Source organism: Ranitomeya variabilis, chromosome 6 (genome assembly GCF_051348905.1).
Source record: "Ranitomeya variabilis isolate aRanVar5 chromosome 6, aRanVar5.hap1, whole genome shotgun sequence".
NCBI classification, from domain to species: Eukaryota; Metazoa; Chordata; class Amphibia; order Anura; family Dendrobatidae; genus Ranitomeya; species Ranitomeya variabilis.
The window spans coordinates 67411641-67426916 of record NC_135237.1 but is presented as its reverse complement, the minus strand read 5'-3'; the positions used below and the strand labels follow the sequence as shown (position 1 = coordinate 67426916).

General features: G+C 50.9%; 3 protein-coding genes across 8 annotated transcripts in view; 1 reads left to right on the top strand and 2 right to left on the bottom strand.

The window, feature by feature from the left end:
- The window catches only part of CNPY1 (canopy FGF signaling regulator 1), a 211907-nt gene extending 205275 nt beyond the window's left edge, over positions 1 to 6632 (bottom strand). The window contains exon 1 of one of the 5 annotated variants that reach the window (XM_077268616.1): positions 6559 to 6632. The gene's annotated coding sequence lies outside the window, so the exon portion shown is untranslated. Of the gene's footprint in view, positions 1 to 6458 lie in introns of all 5 variants that reach the window. The other 4 variants (XM_077268618.1, XM_077268614.1, XM_077268613.1 and 1 more) reach the window with 4 other exon arrangements.
- The window catches only part of LOC143781788 (protein NYNRIN-like), a 1337202-nt gene that overhangs the window by 502257 nt on the left and 819669 nt on the right, over positions 1 to 15276 (bottom strand). The gene's annotated exons all lie outside the window — the stretch shown is intronic.
- The window catches only part of RBM33 (RNA binding motif protein 33), a 165473-nt gene continuing 156880 nt past the window's right edge, over positions 6684 to 15276 (top strand). Inside the window, exon 1 of one of the 2 annotated variants that reach the window (XM_077268612.1) lies at positions 6684 to 6884. In XM_077268612.1, the coding sequence (XP_077124727.1) occupies positions 6866 to 6884 (19 nt within the window). In that variant the 5' untranslated portion in view covers positions 6684 to 6865. The remainder of the gene's footprint in view (positions 6885 to 15276) is intronic. The other variant, XM_077268611.1, reaches the window with a different exon arrangement.

Genomic DNA, 15276 nt, shown 5'->3' with positions numbered 1-15276 from the left:
ACCAGATCACCTGATGTACCGAAACAGCAAACCCCCCCATTTTGGAAAATAGATCCCTTGAGATTATTCACCTAGGGGTTTCATGAGCAGTTTAAAAGTACAGATGTTTCACAGAAATTTATAACATTGGGACATGAAAAGAAACCAATTTTTTTTTCCAGTAAAATATTGCTTCAGCCCCAAATTTTTAATTTTCACAAGGGGTGTTATGAAAACTGACAATTTATTATGCAATTTCTCGAACATGGTCAAAAACTAAATAATTGGGAACTTTACAGGGCTTGGAAAGGAAATACGATTTTAGCTGGAATAGTTTGCGGACACCGTGTTGCATTTGCAGGGTGCGCATAAAGTGGAAAAAAGAAAAAGCAGAAATTCCCCACATGTGACTCAATTTTGGAAACTAAACCCATGAAGAAATGTATCTAGGGGTGTAGGGAGTAGTTTTAACCCATAAGGGTACTTTCACATTTGCGTTTCCCTGACCTGCGGACGGCTGCGGACTTCCTCCGTGAAGCCCCGCCCTCGGCCGCACCTCCGCCGCTAGCTCCGCCTTCTTCTGCATGCCGCCCGCATGCGGCCTGCGTACCTATCTTTAACATTAGGTACGCAGGTCGTGCGGCTGTATGCGGAGGCTGCCGCATGCGTCGTTTTGACGCTGCGGATAAAAAAAAAAATGCTACAGGCTGCGTCCTACACTGGTCGCCGCAGCGTCAAAACGACGCATGCGGCAGCCTCCGCATACAGCCGCACGACCTGCGTACCTAATGTTAAAGATAGGTACGCAGGCCGCATGCGGGCGGCATGCAGAAGTAGGCGGAGCTAGCGGCGGAGGTGCGGTCGAGGGCGGGGCTTCACGGAGGAAGTCCGCAGATCAGGGAAACGCAAATGTGAAAGTACCCTAAGTGGTTCACAATGTTTTAGACAGTGAAAAGTAAAAATTAAGATTTTTTCCCTACTTAAAAGGATAATTTATCCCAAAATTTTTAATTTTCATAAGGGGCAATAAATAAAAATATCCCCTCTACAAGATGGGACACTGCCAGAACAGAGGTAATATGGACTCCAAAGTAACTGCATCCACCTCATTATAGTACTGGTAATGGGATTTAGTCTGAATCAAGTTTTTGGGGAGATTTGGAAGGAAACCCTCATCTAAGTGATGAGAGTAGAGCACAGGAAAAATGTGAACCGAGGTTTATTCAGATTTCTGGTAAGCGAAGTGAAAAAATAAACAGCAGTTCATGAATTGTTTTTTTCTCACCATGCACAGTGTGGTATAGGTGATAAGACGGCTATATTTTTCAGGCCTGTATGATGACAGCAATGACTGATATACATAAATATTTTGTTATGCTTTGCTACTTTTACACTAAAAACCTAAAACTGAATTTTAAATCAACAACTTTTTTTCTTGCCATATTTTGAGAGCTGTCTTTTTTATTTGGCTGACAGAGCTGAATAGAGACTTTATGTGTGAGATGAATTGAAATTTTTTTGGTACTGTTTTTGGGAACAAAGCATTTTATATTTGCTATTTATTCAGATTTTTTTGAACACAGAATGAACAAAACCGAGCAATTCTGGAATTGTTTTTATTTTTTTTTTTTTACACTGCAGAAAAGTGACGACAGCTTTGTTCTACTGGTCAGTACAATCATAGCAATATTGACCAGATTAATGTACGGTAGGTTTTTAGAATTTCCTACTTTTCCACACTTAAATCAGTATTTTATAAAACATATGCTTTTTGCATCGCTGTATTCTATGAGCAGACTTTTTTTTCTTTTCTGCTGACTGCTATATGAGGGCTTGTTTTCTGTGGGACAAATTGATGTTTTCAATTATACCATTAGTAGTATTATTATTATTTTTTTACATACAACTTTTGGATCACTTTTTACTCATTTTTTTGTTTAATCAGGGTGATAAAAAACAAAAGCTACTTTTTCTTTTTTAAGAAATAAATAATGTGACAGTTTTTTAGTTTGGATTACTCCGGATGTGGTGATGCCAATTACATATTTGTATATAATTATTTTTTACACAAAAACAAAGAGTTTTTCACTATTTTTTCAAGCTTCTTTTTGACATTTTTATTTACTCCCACAATAGCACATGAATACTTTTCAGTGTGATTGCTGGTCTCATTCGCTCCGGTACTGACACAGCGTGTTAGACCCTGCTTATGAAAGGGTCTAATAGACTTTGGCTACTATTGCGACCTGTGAATGTGATCATGGAGTCCCGACAGTGTGGAAGTGCTCCCCTTCTGTTAACCATCTAAATGCTGCTGTCGCAACAGGAACTAAAAAGTTAAAAAGCAGCAACCAGTGCTAAAACCGATTGTGGCAGACGCAGCACACTGTCATATACCGCTGCATTTGGTAACTGATTCCCTTTATCCTCAGCACCGTAACAAAAAAAAAGTGGTGATGATTTGAGCCCCGTTATGCCCGCCATGAAAAGACGTATCAGAGATGGTTAAAGAAGCATTCCCATCAAAATTGTTATGCTCTTCATGTAATTAAAAACTGACTAGCTGAATCCTTCTACCTCTATGTCGAAACGGGAGGTCAATTTTTCCTGCACGAGTCATTAGTCACTACAAAAGTCCCTGGCAGGGAGGAGAAGGGAGTGGTTTGGTCAGCAATTGAAGAGGGGAATGATAGAGGAACAAGAGACTTCCTTTTTCTACATAAAGCAGAGAAAAGAGAAGAATTAGCTGGGCAGAAAGGTAAAATGAGCAACTGTAAGTACACAGTGCTATATAATATGATTGCTACATATTAATTGGATATAAACTTTAATGGGAGTGCTACTTTAAGGATAGCCTGATTTTAAAACAGGGGTGGGGAACCTCAGGCCCTTGATGACCATTTATCTGGCCCTTAGGCAGATTCCCAGGAACAGCAGTGCTTGGGTAGGCAGATGTATTTTGCCGGCCATTTAATTTCTTCTTGCTCTGTGAGAATGCGCGTGCTTTGTTCACTACTGAACACTGAGGTGCATGCAATGAAAGATTATGTCCTAACACCAGTGCCCATGTCAGGATGTACTTTGTTGGCAGAGTTAGTGCACAATTTGTGCGGCCCCAGAAGGATGGTATAAATATCCAAATGGCCCTTGGAAGAAAAAAAAGATTCCCCACCCCCGCTTCAGAAGGTTGCTTTGTGACTTGTGCCATAGTTGTCCATGTGGTACTGTATCATGTTGACTATCATGAGTCCGAGATATGAGGCTTTTTGGACACTTTCTTGTACTTTTTAAATGTTTAAAAATCATGCCTGGTTTTATTAGTAAGTTAATTGTGTGGTATTAATAAAAAATTACCTTACTATTAGTTCAGATCTGCTTTTATTGTATAACTACGGTAGGTGTTTCCAGCCAGCTAACGCTCGGCACGCTCATTGCTATCTAATTAACGCTGCTGGTGATTAAACTAAAGTAAATAATGACAACATTCAATAGTGCTTACACAGGTGGTAAATTAACGTGTGGTAATGTGTGGGGACGGAGCCTCGTGTGGTAATGTGTGGGGACGGAGCCTCGTGTGGTAATGTGTGAGGACGGAGCCCCGTGTGGTAATGTGTGGGGACGGAGCCTCGTGTGGTAATGTGGGGGGACGGAGCCTCGTGTGGTAATGTGGGGGGACGGAGCCTCGTGTGGTAATGTGGGGGGACGGAGCCTCGTGTGGTAATGTGGGGGGACGGAGCCTCGTGTGGTAATGTGGGGGGACGGAGCCTCGTGTGGTAATGTGGGGGGACGGAGCCTCGTGTGGTAATGTGTGGGGACGGAGCCCCGTGTGGTAATGTGTGGGGACGGAGCCTTGTGTGGTAATGTGGGGGGACGGAGCCCCGTGTGGTATTGTGTGGGGACGGAGCCTCGTGTGGTAATGTGTGGGGACGGAGCCCCGTGTGGTAATGTGGGGGGACGGAGCCTCGTGTGGTAATGTGGGGGGACGGAGCCTCGTGTGGTAATGTGTGGGGACGGAGCCTCATGTGGTAATGTGGGGGGGCGGGATGTGTGGTAATGTGGGGGGCGGGATTATGTGTGGTAATGTGGTGGGGCTGCGGGATTATGTGTGGTAATGTGGTGGGGGGCGGGATTGTGTGGTAATGCGGTGGGGGGCGGGATTATGTGTGGTAATGCGGTGGGGGCGAGATTATGTGTGATCTGTTGGGGGGCGGGATTATGTGTGGTGATGTGGTGGGATTATCTGTGGTGATGTGGTGGGCGGGCGGGATTATCTGTGGTGATCTGGTGGGGGGGCGGAATTATGTGTGGTGATCTGGTGGGGGGGCGGAATTATGTGTGGTGATCTGGTGGGGGGGCGGGATTATGTGTAGTAATGTGGTGGGGGGGTGGTATTCTGTGTGGTGATGTGGTGGGGGGCGGGATTATGTGTGGTGATGTGGTGGGAGGGTGGTATTGTGTGTGATGTGTTGGGGCGGGATTATGTGTGGTGATGTGGTGGGGGGCTTGTGTGTGATGTGGTGGGCGGGATTATCTGTGGTGATGTGGTGGGGGGTTTGTGTGTGATGTGGTGGGCGGGATTATCTGTGGTGATGTGGTGAGGGGCGGAGCTACTGTGCACGGGGCGGTATTAGCGAGTAATCACGATGCCTCATATATATAGATTCTGCATCTTATATTCTTCTTTTTGAGGATCCTTAGGGTGCTTTCACATTGCGTTCTGCAACCCCGTCAGGGCATAAGTCCAAAATCCCCTGCAAAATGGAGTCCGGACTCCGGACGTATCTGCGGCCGTGAGCTATAGACTGTAATGGTTATGGCAGAGCGAGTGTGCACTCTGCCATGCATCATTTTCGGGAGTGTATGCCTCCAGAAGTTGGACACTCATATGCAGCGTACTACATCCATCACCATTACAGTCTATGGCCCCATCGGCCCATGTATCCGGACCCCGCTTTGCGAGGGATTTCGGACGCATGTCCCGATGGCGACACAGGACGCAATGTGAAATCACCCTGAGACAGAGCCATAGAGTACAATAACACAGGGCGCAAAATGGTCGGGTTTGTACTTTTTTCTTATTGTCATCTACTACGTTCTTCTGTACGTCTTAAAAAAAAAAAAAAAGTGCCAAATTAGTTCATTTTGAGCTCTGTTTGTGTCTTTATACTCTGTCGCTGTTGGGGGTTCTGTTCTATCCCCCCCCCCCCCCCCCAAGAAAAATAACTCATTTGGACAATCCAAACAGTGTGTGATCGTCTCCTCCCTTAGGCTACTTTCACACTTCCGCCTTTTTTCCTCCGTCGCAATCCGTCGTTATGGCAAAAAAAACGGATTCTGCAAATGTGCCCGCAGGATCCGTTTTTTTGCCATTGACTTTAACGACGGATTGCGACGGATGGACACACGTCGCATCCGTCGTGCGACGGATGCGTCGTGTTTTTGCGGTCCGTCGTGACAAAAAAAGTTCAATGTAACTTTTTTTTGTCCGTTGGGTCCGCCCCCTCCTCCCCAGTACTCGCAATGGGCAGTGGATGTGTCGTAAAACTGCATCCGCTGCCCACGTTGTGCACAACGTTTGTCGGTACGACAGTTTGCGACGGCCCCGTATCGAATGATGTGTGAAAGTAGCCTTATACATTATACAAAAGTCAGCCAAGCCTTGCAGTAGGACGGCCACCCCAATGATCAGTTCCGGACGGATGTAAACAATGCAGGAGCCAGAATAGCGCTGGTCACAGTGTAGTGGCCGCTGACGAGAACTGCAGCTCGCTGCCCGTAAGGTAGGAGTGGAGATGCAGTTCCTTTAAACGACCACAGCACAGAGAGAGGCGATGTTCTGCCTCTGATCATAGTTTACATTAACAGCTGAAACTGCACTCAACACATCTGGTATCCTTGACCGATCCTGAGGACAGGTCAGTGCTCCTGGAGAACCCCTTTAAATGGGTTGTCGGGCCTTATGGTACCAGCCTGCTGTGGCTAATGTCATGTGACTGCAGGTTCGTGAATTCTCCCATTGCGCACTGTGAGGGTTCCGCGGTGCTGGGAGCAGCGGTCATGTGACCACAAGTATGCGAATTGCAGCCTTCTGGCCACAGTCAGACTAGACGTGCTCAGTACGCTCGCAGGGAGCAAGGCTATACACGTCTAGTCGGTACATGACCGCATGTATGTTACAGTCACACACCCGCCGCCGGAGAACGCTCAGCGTACACAGTGCGTGCTGTGAATAGTCCCATGTCTGCAGTCACATAGTGACATAATGGCTGCAGACTTGTAGCCTGACACAGGGCAGCCCCTTTATTGTGTGAGGAGGTCTCCCATACTCTGCTGCCTCAGGAGATAAGACGTGTCTGGCAGCGGCTCACTTCACTCTCCCCATAGAAAACACACGACTCTCACAGCAGTAGAGAGAGCACACAAACCGCACCGCACACCTATGGCCATTTGTTGTTGTTTTACAACTTATGGAAACTCACTGAATGTCACAGGGCGCCATTACCTCCGTCACCCCGCACTACTGCTCGCATGTGAGGCTGCGCCGGATACTGAGGCGCTCACCCTCAGACGTCCACTCACTTGCAGATTATTAGGTGAGGTGCGCGTCTCCGAGCATGCGCGGTCACTGTCCCCTCCAGAGCGCGCATTCCCTAGCCCCGCCCCTCGCCGCTGTGTGTTGACACCATCCTCATTCTACTACCCATAATGCATGGCGGGCCCGGGGATCGCTGGCTGACGGCGGCCATGTTGTGATTGCTGCTTGATCTTCCTCCGCCTTGCCGTCGCTCTCCCGGTTTTGTGTCGTGATCCAGGCCCGGGAACACCGCGCTGAAAGAGGGTCTGCTCTCACATCGAGTCTATGTCCTAGGGCGGGCTCCGGAGCAGCATGGCAGCTATGCTGGAAGGTAGGTGATGTAGAGGAGCTCCCAGGCCTGTTGTGTATGGCTGTGGTGATACTGAGGCCTGTGCTGAGGTGTATGTGGCAATCCCCTGCGCCCACCACTCTTTTCTTTGGGCCTTAAAGGGATTTTCATTTATAAAAAATAATAAATCGGCCGTCCCCTTAATCAGCACTCAAATCCTGCGCTGTGGCTGGCGTCTGGTCCGCCTCCGTCCTGCGCTGTGGCTGGCGTCTGGTCCGCCGCCGTCCTGCGCTGTGGCTGGCGTCTGGTCCGCCGCCGTCCTGCGCTGTGGCTGGCGTCTGGTCCGCCGCCGTCCTGCGCTGTGGCTGGCGTCTGGTCCGCCGCCGTCCTGCGCTGTGGCTGGCGTCTGGTCCGCCGCCGTCCTGCGCTGTGGCTGGCGTCTGGTCCGCCGCCGTCCTGCGCTGTGGCTGGCGTCTGGTCCGCCGCCGTCCTGCGCTGTGGCTGGCGTCTGGTCCGCCGCCGTCCTGCGCTGTGGCTGGCGTCTGGTCCGCCGCCGTCCTGCGCTGTGGCTGGCGTCTGGTCCGCCGCCGTCCTGCGCTGTGGCTGGCGTCTGGTCCGCCGCCGTCCTGCGCTGTGGCTGGCGTCTGGTCCGCCGCCGTCCTGCGCTGTGGCTGGCGTCTGGTCCGCCGCCGTCCTGCGCTGTGGCTGGCGTCTGGTCCGCCGCCGTCCTGCGCTGTGGCTGGCGTCTGCTCCGCCGCCGTCCTGCGCTGTGGCTGGCGTCTGGTCCGCCGCCGTCCTGCGCTGTGGCTGGCGTCTGGCCCGCCTCCGTCCTGCGCTGTGGCTGGCGTCTGGCCCGCCTCCGTCCTGCGCTGTGGCTGGCGTCTGGCCCTCCTCCGTCCTGCGCTGTGGCTGGCGTCTGGCCCGCCTCCGTCCTGCGCTGTGGCTGGCGTCTGGCCCGCCTCCGTCCTGCGCTGTGGCTGGCGTCTGGCCCGCCTCCGTCCTGCGCTGTGGCTGGCGTCTGGCCCGCCTCCGTCCTGCGCTGTGGCTGGCGTCTGGCCCGCCTCCGTCCTGCGCTGTGGCTGGCGTCTGGCCCGCCGCCGTCCTGCGCTGTGGCTGGCGTCTGGCCCGCCGCCGTCCTGCGCTGTGGCTGGCGTCTGGCCCGCCGCCGTCCTGTGCTGTGGCTGGCCCGCCGCCGTCCTGCGCTGTGGCTGGCGTCTGGCCCGCCGCCGTCCTGCGCTGTGGCTGGCGTCTGGTCCGCCGCCGTCCTGCGCTGTGGCTGGCGTCTGGTCCGCCGCCGTCCTGCGCTGTGGCTGGCGTCTGGTCCGCCGCCGTCCTGCGCTGTGGCTGGCGTCTGGTCCGCCGCCGTCCTGCGCTGTGGCTGGCGTCTGGTCCGCCGCCGTCCTGCGCTGTGGCTGGCGTCTGGTCCGCCGCCGTCCTGCGCTGTGGCTGGCGTCTGGTCCGCCGCCGTCCTGCGCTGTGGCTGGCGTCTGGTCCGCCGCCGTCCTGCGCTGTGGCTGGCGTCTGGCCCGCCGCCGTCCTGCGCTGTGGCTGGCGTCTGGCCCGCCGCCGTCCTGCGCTGTGGCTGGCGTCTGGCCCGCCGCCGTCCTGCGCTGTGGCTGGCGTCTGGCCCGCCGCCGTCCTGCGCTGTGGCTGGCGTCTGGCCCGCCGCCGTCCTGCGCTGTGGCTGGCGTCTGGCCCGCCTCCGTCCTGCGCTGTGGCTGGCGTCTGGCCCGCCTCCGTCCTGCGCTGTGGCTGGCGTCTGGCCCGCCTCCGTCCTGCGCTGTGGCTGGCGTCTGGCCCGCCTCCGTCCTGCGCTGTGGCTGGCGTCTGGCCCGCCTCCGTCCTGCGCTGTGGCTGGCGTCTGGCCCGCCTCCGTCCTGCGCTGTGGCTGGCGTCTGGCCCGCCTCCGTCCTGCGCTGTGGCTGGCGTCTGGCCCGCCTCCGTCCTGCGCTGTGGCTGGCGTCTGGCCCGCCTCCGTCCTGCGCTGTGGCTGGCGTCTGGCCCGCCGCCGTCCTGCGCTGTGGCTGGCGTCTGGCCCGCCGCCGTCCTGCGCTGTGGCTGGCGTCTGGCCCGCCGCCGTCCTGCGCTGTGGCTGGCGTCTGGCCCGCCGCCGTCCTGCGCTGTGGCTGGCGTCTGGCCCGCCGCCGTCCTGCGCTGTGGCTGGCGTCTGGCCCGCCGCCGTCCTGCGCTGTGGCTGGCGTCTGGCCCGCCGCCGTCCTGCGCTGTGGCTGGCGTCTGGCCCGCCGCCGTCCTGCGCTGTGGCTGGCGTCTGGTCCGCCTCCGTCCTGCGCTGTGGCTGGCGTCTGGTCCGCCTCCGTCCTGCGCTGTGGCTGGCGTCTGGTCCGCCGCCGTCCTGCGCTGTGGCTGGCGTCTGGCCCGCCGCCGTCCTGCGCTGTGGCTGGCGTCTGGTCCGCCGCCGTCCTGCGCTGTGGCTGGCGTCTGGCCCGCCGCCGTCCTGCGCTGTGGCTGGCGTCTGGCCCGCCGCCGTCCTGCGCTGTGGCTGGCGTCTGGCCCGCCGCCGTCCTGCGCTGTGGCTGGCGTCTGGCCCGCCGCCGTCCTGCGCTGTGGCTGGCGTCTGGCCCGCCGCCGTCCTGCGCTGTGGCTGGCGTCTGGTCCGCCGCCGTCCTGCGCTGTGGCTGGCGTCTGGCCCGCCGCCGTCCTGCGCTGTGGCTGGCGTCTGGCCCGCCGCCGTCCTGCGCTGTGGCTGGCGTCTGGCCCGCCGCCGTCCTGCGCTGTGGCTGGCGTCTGGCCCGCCGCCGTCCTGCGCTGTGGCTGGCGTCTGGCCCGCCGCCGTCCTGCGCTGTGGCTGGTGTATTGGTCGCCGCAGTTTCTTGTGCTGTGGCTGGCGTCTGGTCCGCCGCCGTTTCTTGTGCTGTGGCTCGTGTCCAACCCCCTTGTTGCTCAACATTGTAGCATGAAATTGAAAAACTGTTTTCTTACCTCCCGGACCGGCTCCTTTCTTCCACGCTGTGTGGTGTTCCCTGGTGGTCACGTGACATAAGCGATATGATGTCACCACTTCAGCCAATCATCAGCTGATCGTCTGCAGCCTTAACTAATCCATCAAGGAGGAAGAAGCACTGGTATTTTGCTTTGACTGAACAGTGAATGATGCAGACGATCAGCTGCTAATTAACTGCAGTGGTCACATGACATTGTTTGTCACGTGATTGCTGGGATTTCAGAGAGGGACTAACAAATGGCGCTCCCTGTGTGACACCGTGGGCGACCAGTGAGTTCGAGCGTTGGTCGCTCACCTGACCAGGTTGTGTGCCGCACAACTACCTGAAAAATGATGTATAATACTATCATGGCTGTTGCTCCGGCCGCTGTACTGGCACCAAATGGGAAATGGAGAGAGGACATAACCAGTATAGGAGAGGAGTGTGGTGGATTCTGGGCGCTGCTGCTGCTGACAAAGCTTCATCCAGGCGGTAAGTATATAAAAAAGAAAAAAAAAACAACACTTCTAATTTATTATAATACGTTTTGGAGTAGAATTTACCCCTTCTCCAGGCACGATTGGAACTCGTTGGTTCTACTCTGAAATCCTCTCTCCTTTACTGTACTGAGGGAGGAAGAAACAAGCCGCTCTATTAGGCAAGCATGGAAGTTCGATATTGAAGGGAACTTGTTACCTGCAGATATAAGGTTATAGACTTTTATGTCATACCTGTCTGCCGTACATGAGCAGTGGCTACAGGGGCAAAATGAAGTGTTATTCTCCCTGCAGCCACTTGCTTCCAGCTATCAGTTTGCTACAACCCACTGTTAGTCACTGCTCACTATACAGCGAGAGCGCAGGCACTTTGGTTGACAGTCCACACTGCACACAAACACTGCACAGTAGGCTTTCAATGTGTTGGAGTGATCACAGCACGCACACAGTACAGGCAGTGGTGACTTTACCTGCTCCCTGCACCGCCTCAGCGATTGCTGCTGAGCAGCTGGTTTTGTACAATAAACATATAGTGAACTACTGGCCTATATATATGACACTTCCTATAAAGCAGCAAAAATCCAAAACCAAAGCGGAAGTCAGTCATAAATATCTAATAACAAAATAGCTTTATTTAAATATTTTCTTTTTAAAAACAACACATCTTTCTTTTTTATATATATATACACTCACCGGCCACTTTATTAGGTACACCATGCTAGTAACGGGTTGGACCCCCTTTTGCCTTCAGAACTGCCTCAATTCTTCGTGGCATAGATTCAACAAGGTGCTGGAAGCATTCCTCAGAGATTTTGGTCCATATTGACATGATGGCATCACACAGTTGCCGCAGATTTGTCGGCTGCACATCCCAAAGATGCTCCATACAAGGCAGGATGGATCCATGCTTTCATGTTGTTTACGCCAAATTCTGACCCTACCATCCGAATGTCGCAGCAGAAATCGAGACTCATCAGACCAAGCAACGTTTTTCCAATCTTCTACTGTCCAATTTCGATGAGCTTGTACAAATTGTAGCCTCAGTTTCCTGTTCTTAGCTGAAAGGAGTGGTACCCGGTGTGGTCTTCTGCTGCTGTAGCCCATCTGCCTCAAAGTTCGACGCACTGTGCGTTCAGAGATGCTCTTAGGCCTACCTTGGTTGTAACGGGTGGCGATTTGAGTCACTGTTGCCTTTCTATCAGCTCGAACCAGTCTGCCCATTCTCCTCTGACCTCTGGCATCAACAAGGCATTTCCGCCCACAGAACTGCCGCTCACTGGATTTTTTTTCTTTTTCGGACCATTCTCTGTAAACCCTAGAGATGGTTGTGCGTGAAAATCCCAGTAGATCAGCAGTTTCTGAAATACTCAGACCAGCCCTTCTGGCACCAACAACCATGCCACGTTCAAAGGCACTCAAATCACCTTTCTTCCCCATACTGATGCTCGGTTTGAACTGCAGGAGATTGTCTTGACCATGTCTACATGCCTAAATGCACTGAGTTGCCGCCATGTGATTGGCTGATTAGAAATTAAGTGTTAACAAGAAGTTGGACAGGTGTACCTAATAAAGTGGCCAGTGAGTGTATATACAATGGAGACAACACATACAATTTAACTGCAAAATGCAGGCCAAGCAACACAAATCAACCATATATCCACGTATCTAAGGTGCATAGGGGTAAACAAGAAGGCCTTTCATAGGAATAAATGATTGTGCATGTGACTGCTGTTTCAGGTATAAATAATCCCAAACATAGGGGTATCTCTACAACTAATTCTATACATATATTAGAGTGTCATGTGCTAACTATTCATAAAGTGCATAGTGCTCTGCTTTCACAGATGAACAATTCCTGCAGCAAGTGAACAATCACATAGGTATCACATAGGTATAAATCCTATTACTGGCCATATAATATAGACTTCATTATTTCAGTATATTGCCGGTCCCAATGAGCCATACCCCATATACAATGCATAAATTAAATAAAACAGAAGTGTTACATGACCTGCACGTGCAGTCCTGAGCCCCAACCCGCGTTTCGCGTTAGCTTCGTCCGGGGGAATGTGTGACATTTATGCATTGTATATGGGGTATGGCTCATTGGGACCGGCAATGGAGCCTCTCTTATTAGCTAGCATACAGCACTGCTGTAAAGGTATGCTCTTATCCCTCTGAATGGCTAGCTAATGTGACTGGGCGCCTGCCTTCTCTGAAAACAATAAGTTTGGGCACAAAATCGGCATGCTCAGCCCACTCTCCCACAACTTCATAACATATAGTTGTCTGCCCTGCTGAAATCATTGGATGGTTTGGGCTCTCTTTTCCATATGGGCACCAATCAGGACCCATTCACAAAATTCACTGAGCATTATACAGTTTCCTTTGCACTTGTACAGCCCAGTAGGCAGTTGCTTCTCTCCATGCCTTGTGAGATTGGATCTGCAGATCTTTCCTGGAGGTAAAGGCATTGTATTGTGCTGCTATAATAACGGACTCAGAAAACAGACAGGGATTGGAAAGAGGACACCCCATTGGATCTAATCTTCACCCCACAGCCCACTGTGTCTAAACCACACCACCAGTTGCCTCTACTACCCATAAGCTACATTGTCTAGGCCTCAAGTGATTCTTCAGCCAATGTAATGCCTCATCATCACAGGGCAAGATTACATAGAACCAACCAGGATCACAGTCAGTGGACAGCAGGACGTATAGTCAGTATATTACAGCAGAGGTGGATCGTCCCATCGGTTTGTGATTTATTTATTTTTTGTGCCATTAGCGTGAATTGTGTGTATAAAAGTAGGACCTCTTTAAATGAGCATGATAGTGTTTGGAGGACTGGTGAATCTCTGAGCCGTTCTCTCCAGTTGTCAGTGTCTGTAGGATGAGTTACGTCAGAACCATTTTCGTTATTTTGCTGGCAAAATTGCATTGGTTTCCAAATCCATACACTCCAATGAGTCCTATGCACTTATGGGAATATCTTAATGGTCTACCTGAAAGATGGTCAACCAAAAACATGGCTGCCATACCGGTCATCTGGTTGTTTGTGGTGATGCAGCTCAGCCCTGTTCACTTCAGTGGAGGTGAGCTGTAATACCAGACAGCGCACATTTGCCATCAGTAATCTTGTACAGTAAGTAGAGCTAAGCCATACATTTTCCACTGCTATGGTCCTGCATCCAATACTTTCTCTGAGGCGGATGGTTTTCACGTCTGGGCCTGGTACACTGGGGGTCGCTGGTGCTTCCTACCTTCAAAAGAAGACCGGATCGAAAACTGGGTCAGTGCGTAACAAAATGCCATCTCTAAGGGTATGTGCACACGTTGCGGATTCGCAGCAGTTTTCCATCCAGTTTACAGTACCATGTAAACCTATGAAAAACAAAATCCACAGTGCACATGCTGCGGAATATACCGCGTGGAAATGCTGCGTTGTATTTTCCGCAGCATGTCATTTCTTTGTGCGGATTCTGCAGCGTTTTACACCTGCTCCTCAATAGGAATCGCAGGTGTAAAAACGCAGGTGAAATCCGCACAAAAAACGGAGGAAATCCGCGTTTAATCCGCAGGTAAAACCAGTGCATTTTACCTGCAGATTTTACAAAAACGATGCGGAAAAATCCGCACAGAAATCCACAACGTGGGCACATAGCCCTAAAGTAAGGTTTTAAATGGTGCTAGATCTAGTTTTTTGGGCTATTGAATAATCATAGAAAAGTTCAGTTACTTTTGAACTACACAATTGATTTTACTATATAATGTACTGGAAAACAGGGGAAAAAATTCCCAAGTGTGGTGAAATTTGAAGGAAGCTACAAGTCCACATTTTAAATTTTTTTTTTTTTTTTTTTTTTTTTACCATGTTCATTAAATGCCAAAACTGACCTGTCATTGTTTCTCCTGGTCATTGCGAGTTTGCAGATACCACACATATATAGGTTTAAGTGGTAAAAACAATTCTAAAACTGTAACATATTAACAGCCGCAGGTGGATCACGGAATCAAAGTGGGAGGCGACCTATGACATACCGAATACATCATAGGTCGTAAAGGGGATAAAAGTAGCAAAACATGGAAAAAAAACCCTACGTATATTTTGGTATTATAGTGATCATATCAACCAAGAGTAAAGATAAAATGACAGTTATGCTGAACAGTAATTGGTGTGTTTTTTTTTTTTTTTCTTGCCTTCTGTAGAGTTAATAAAAAGTGATCAAAAAGTCACATACCTCAAAATGGCACTAATGAAACCCTGCTTGTCACACCAAAAAGACCCTTTGCTGACTGAAAATTGTGAAACTTGTGGCTTTCAAATTATTGCGACCCTCAGTCCCCAAAACATATAATTTTCTTTTTCTCAATGTATTGTACAAAAGTAATATAAAAAGAGTTGGTGTCTCTGTATTCTTACTGACCTTATTGCTCTCATGTTGCCTTTTCCAGACCAATTAGGAAGTTTCACTGAATGAGCTATAAAGTTGTAGCGGTAAAATTTGTGTTCCTTTTTTATGACTTTTTGATAAGCCAGCATTTTCATGGTTAATTGATGCAAATTTCTAGTGCATCTGTTCTCTTGCCGACTGTTTTCTGGGCATGGAGGTGGCAAGTATGTTGAGCATTTAGCTTTCTATACATTGGGGATGAGATGAGACGCTCCACCATGGCAGAGATAACTGGCAGGGGTAGATCTGACTCCATCATCTCTTTCCCTGATGTTGGCGTTCTCGCTCAGTTTGAAGTCGCCCTTGCAGGGACATCTTCTACAACTCAATCGAAATGCCATTGTTTCATCTGCTGCAGTTGTGGCTGAATCATCTTTATCAGCTCATTACAGGGTTTTCACTTCTTGCTGCTTTTTCCCCAATGGATTTGCTTTGAAACGTCTTCTCTTAAATGAGTTTACATCTGATTTCCCACCAGAGCGAATCTCCAAGGTACAAGCAAGCTACGTAGGTTGCATCATGGTACCCGAAGCCAGTCCGC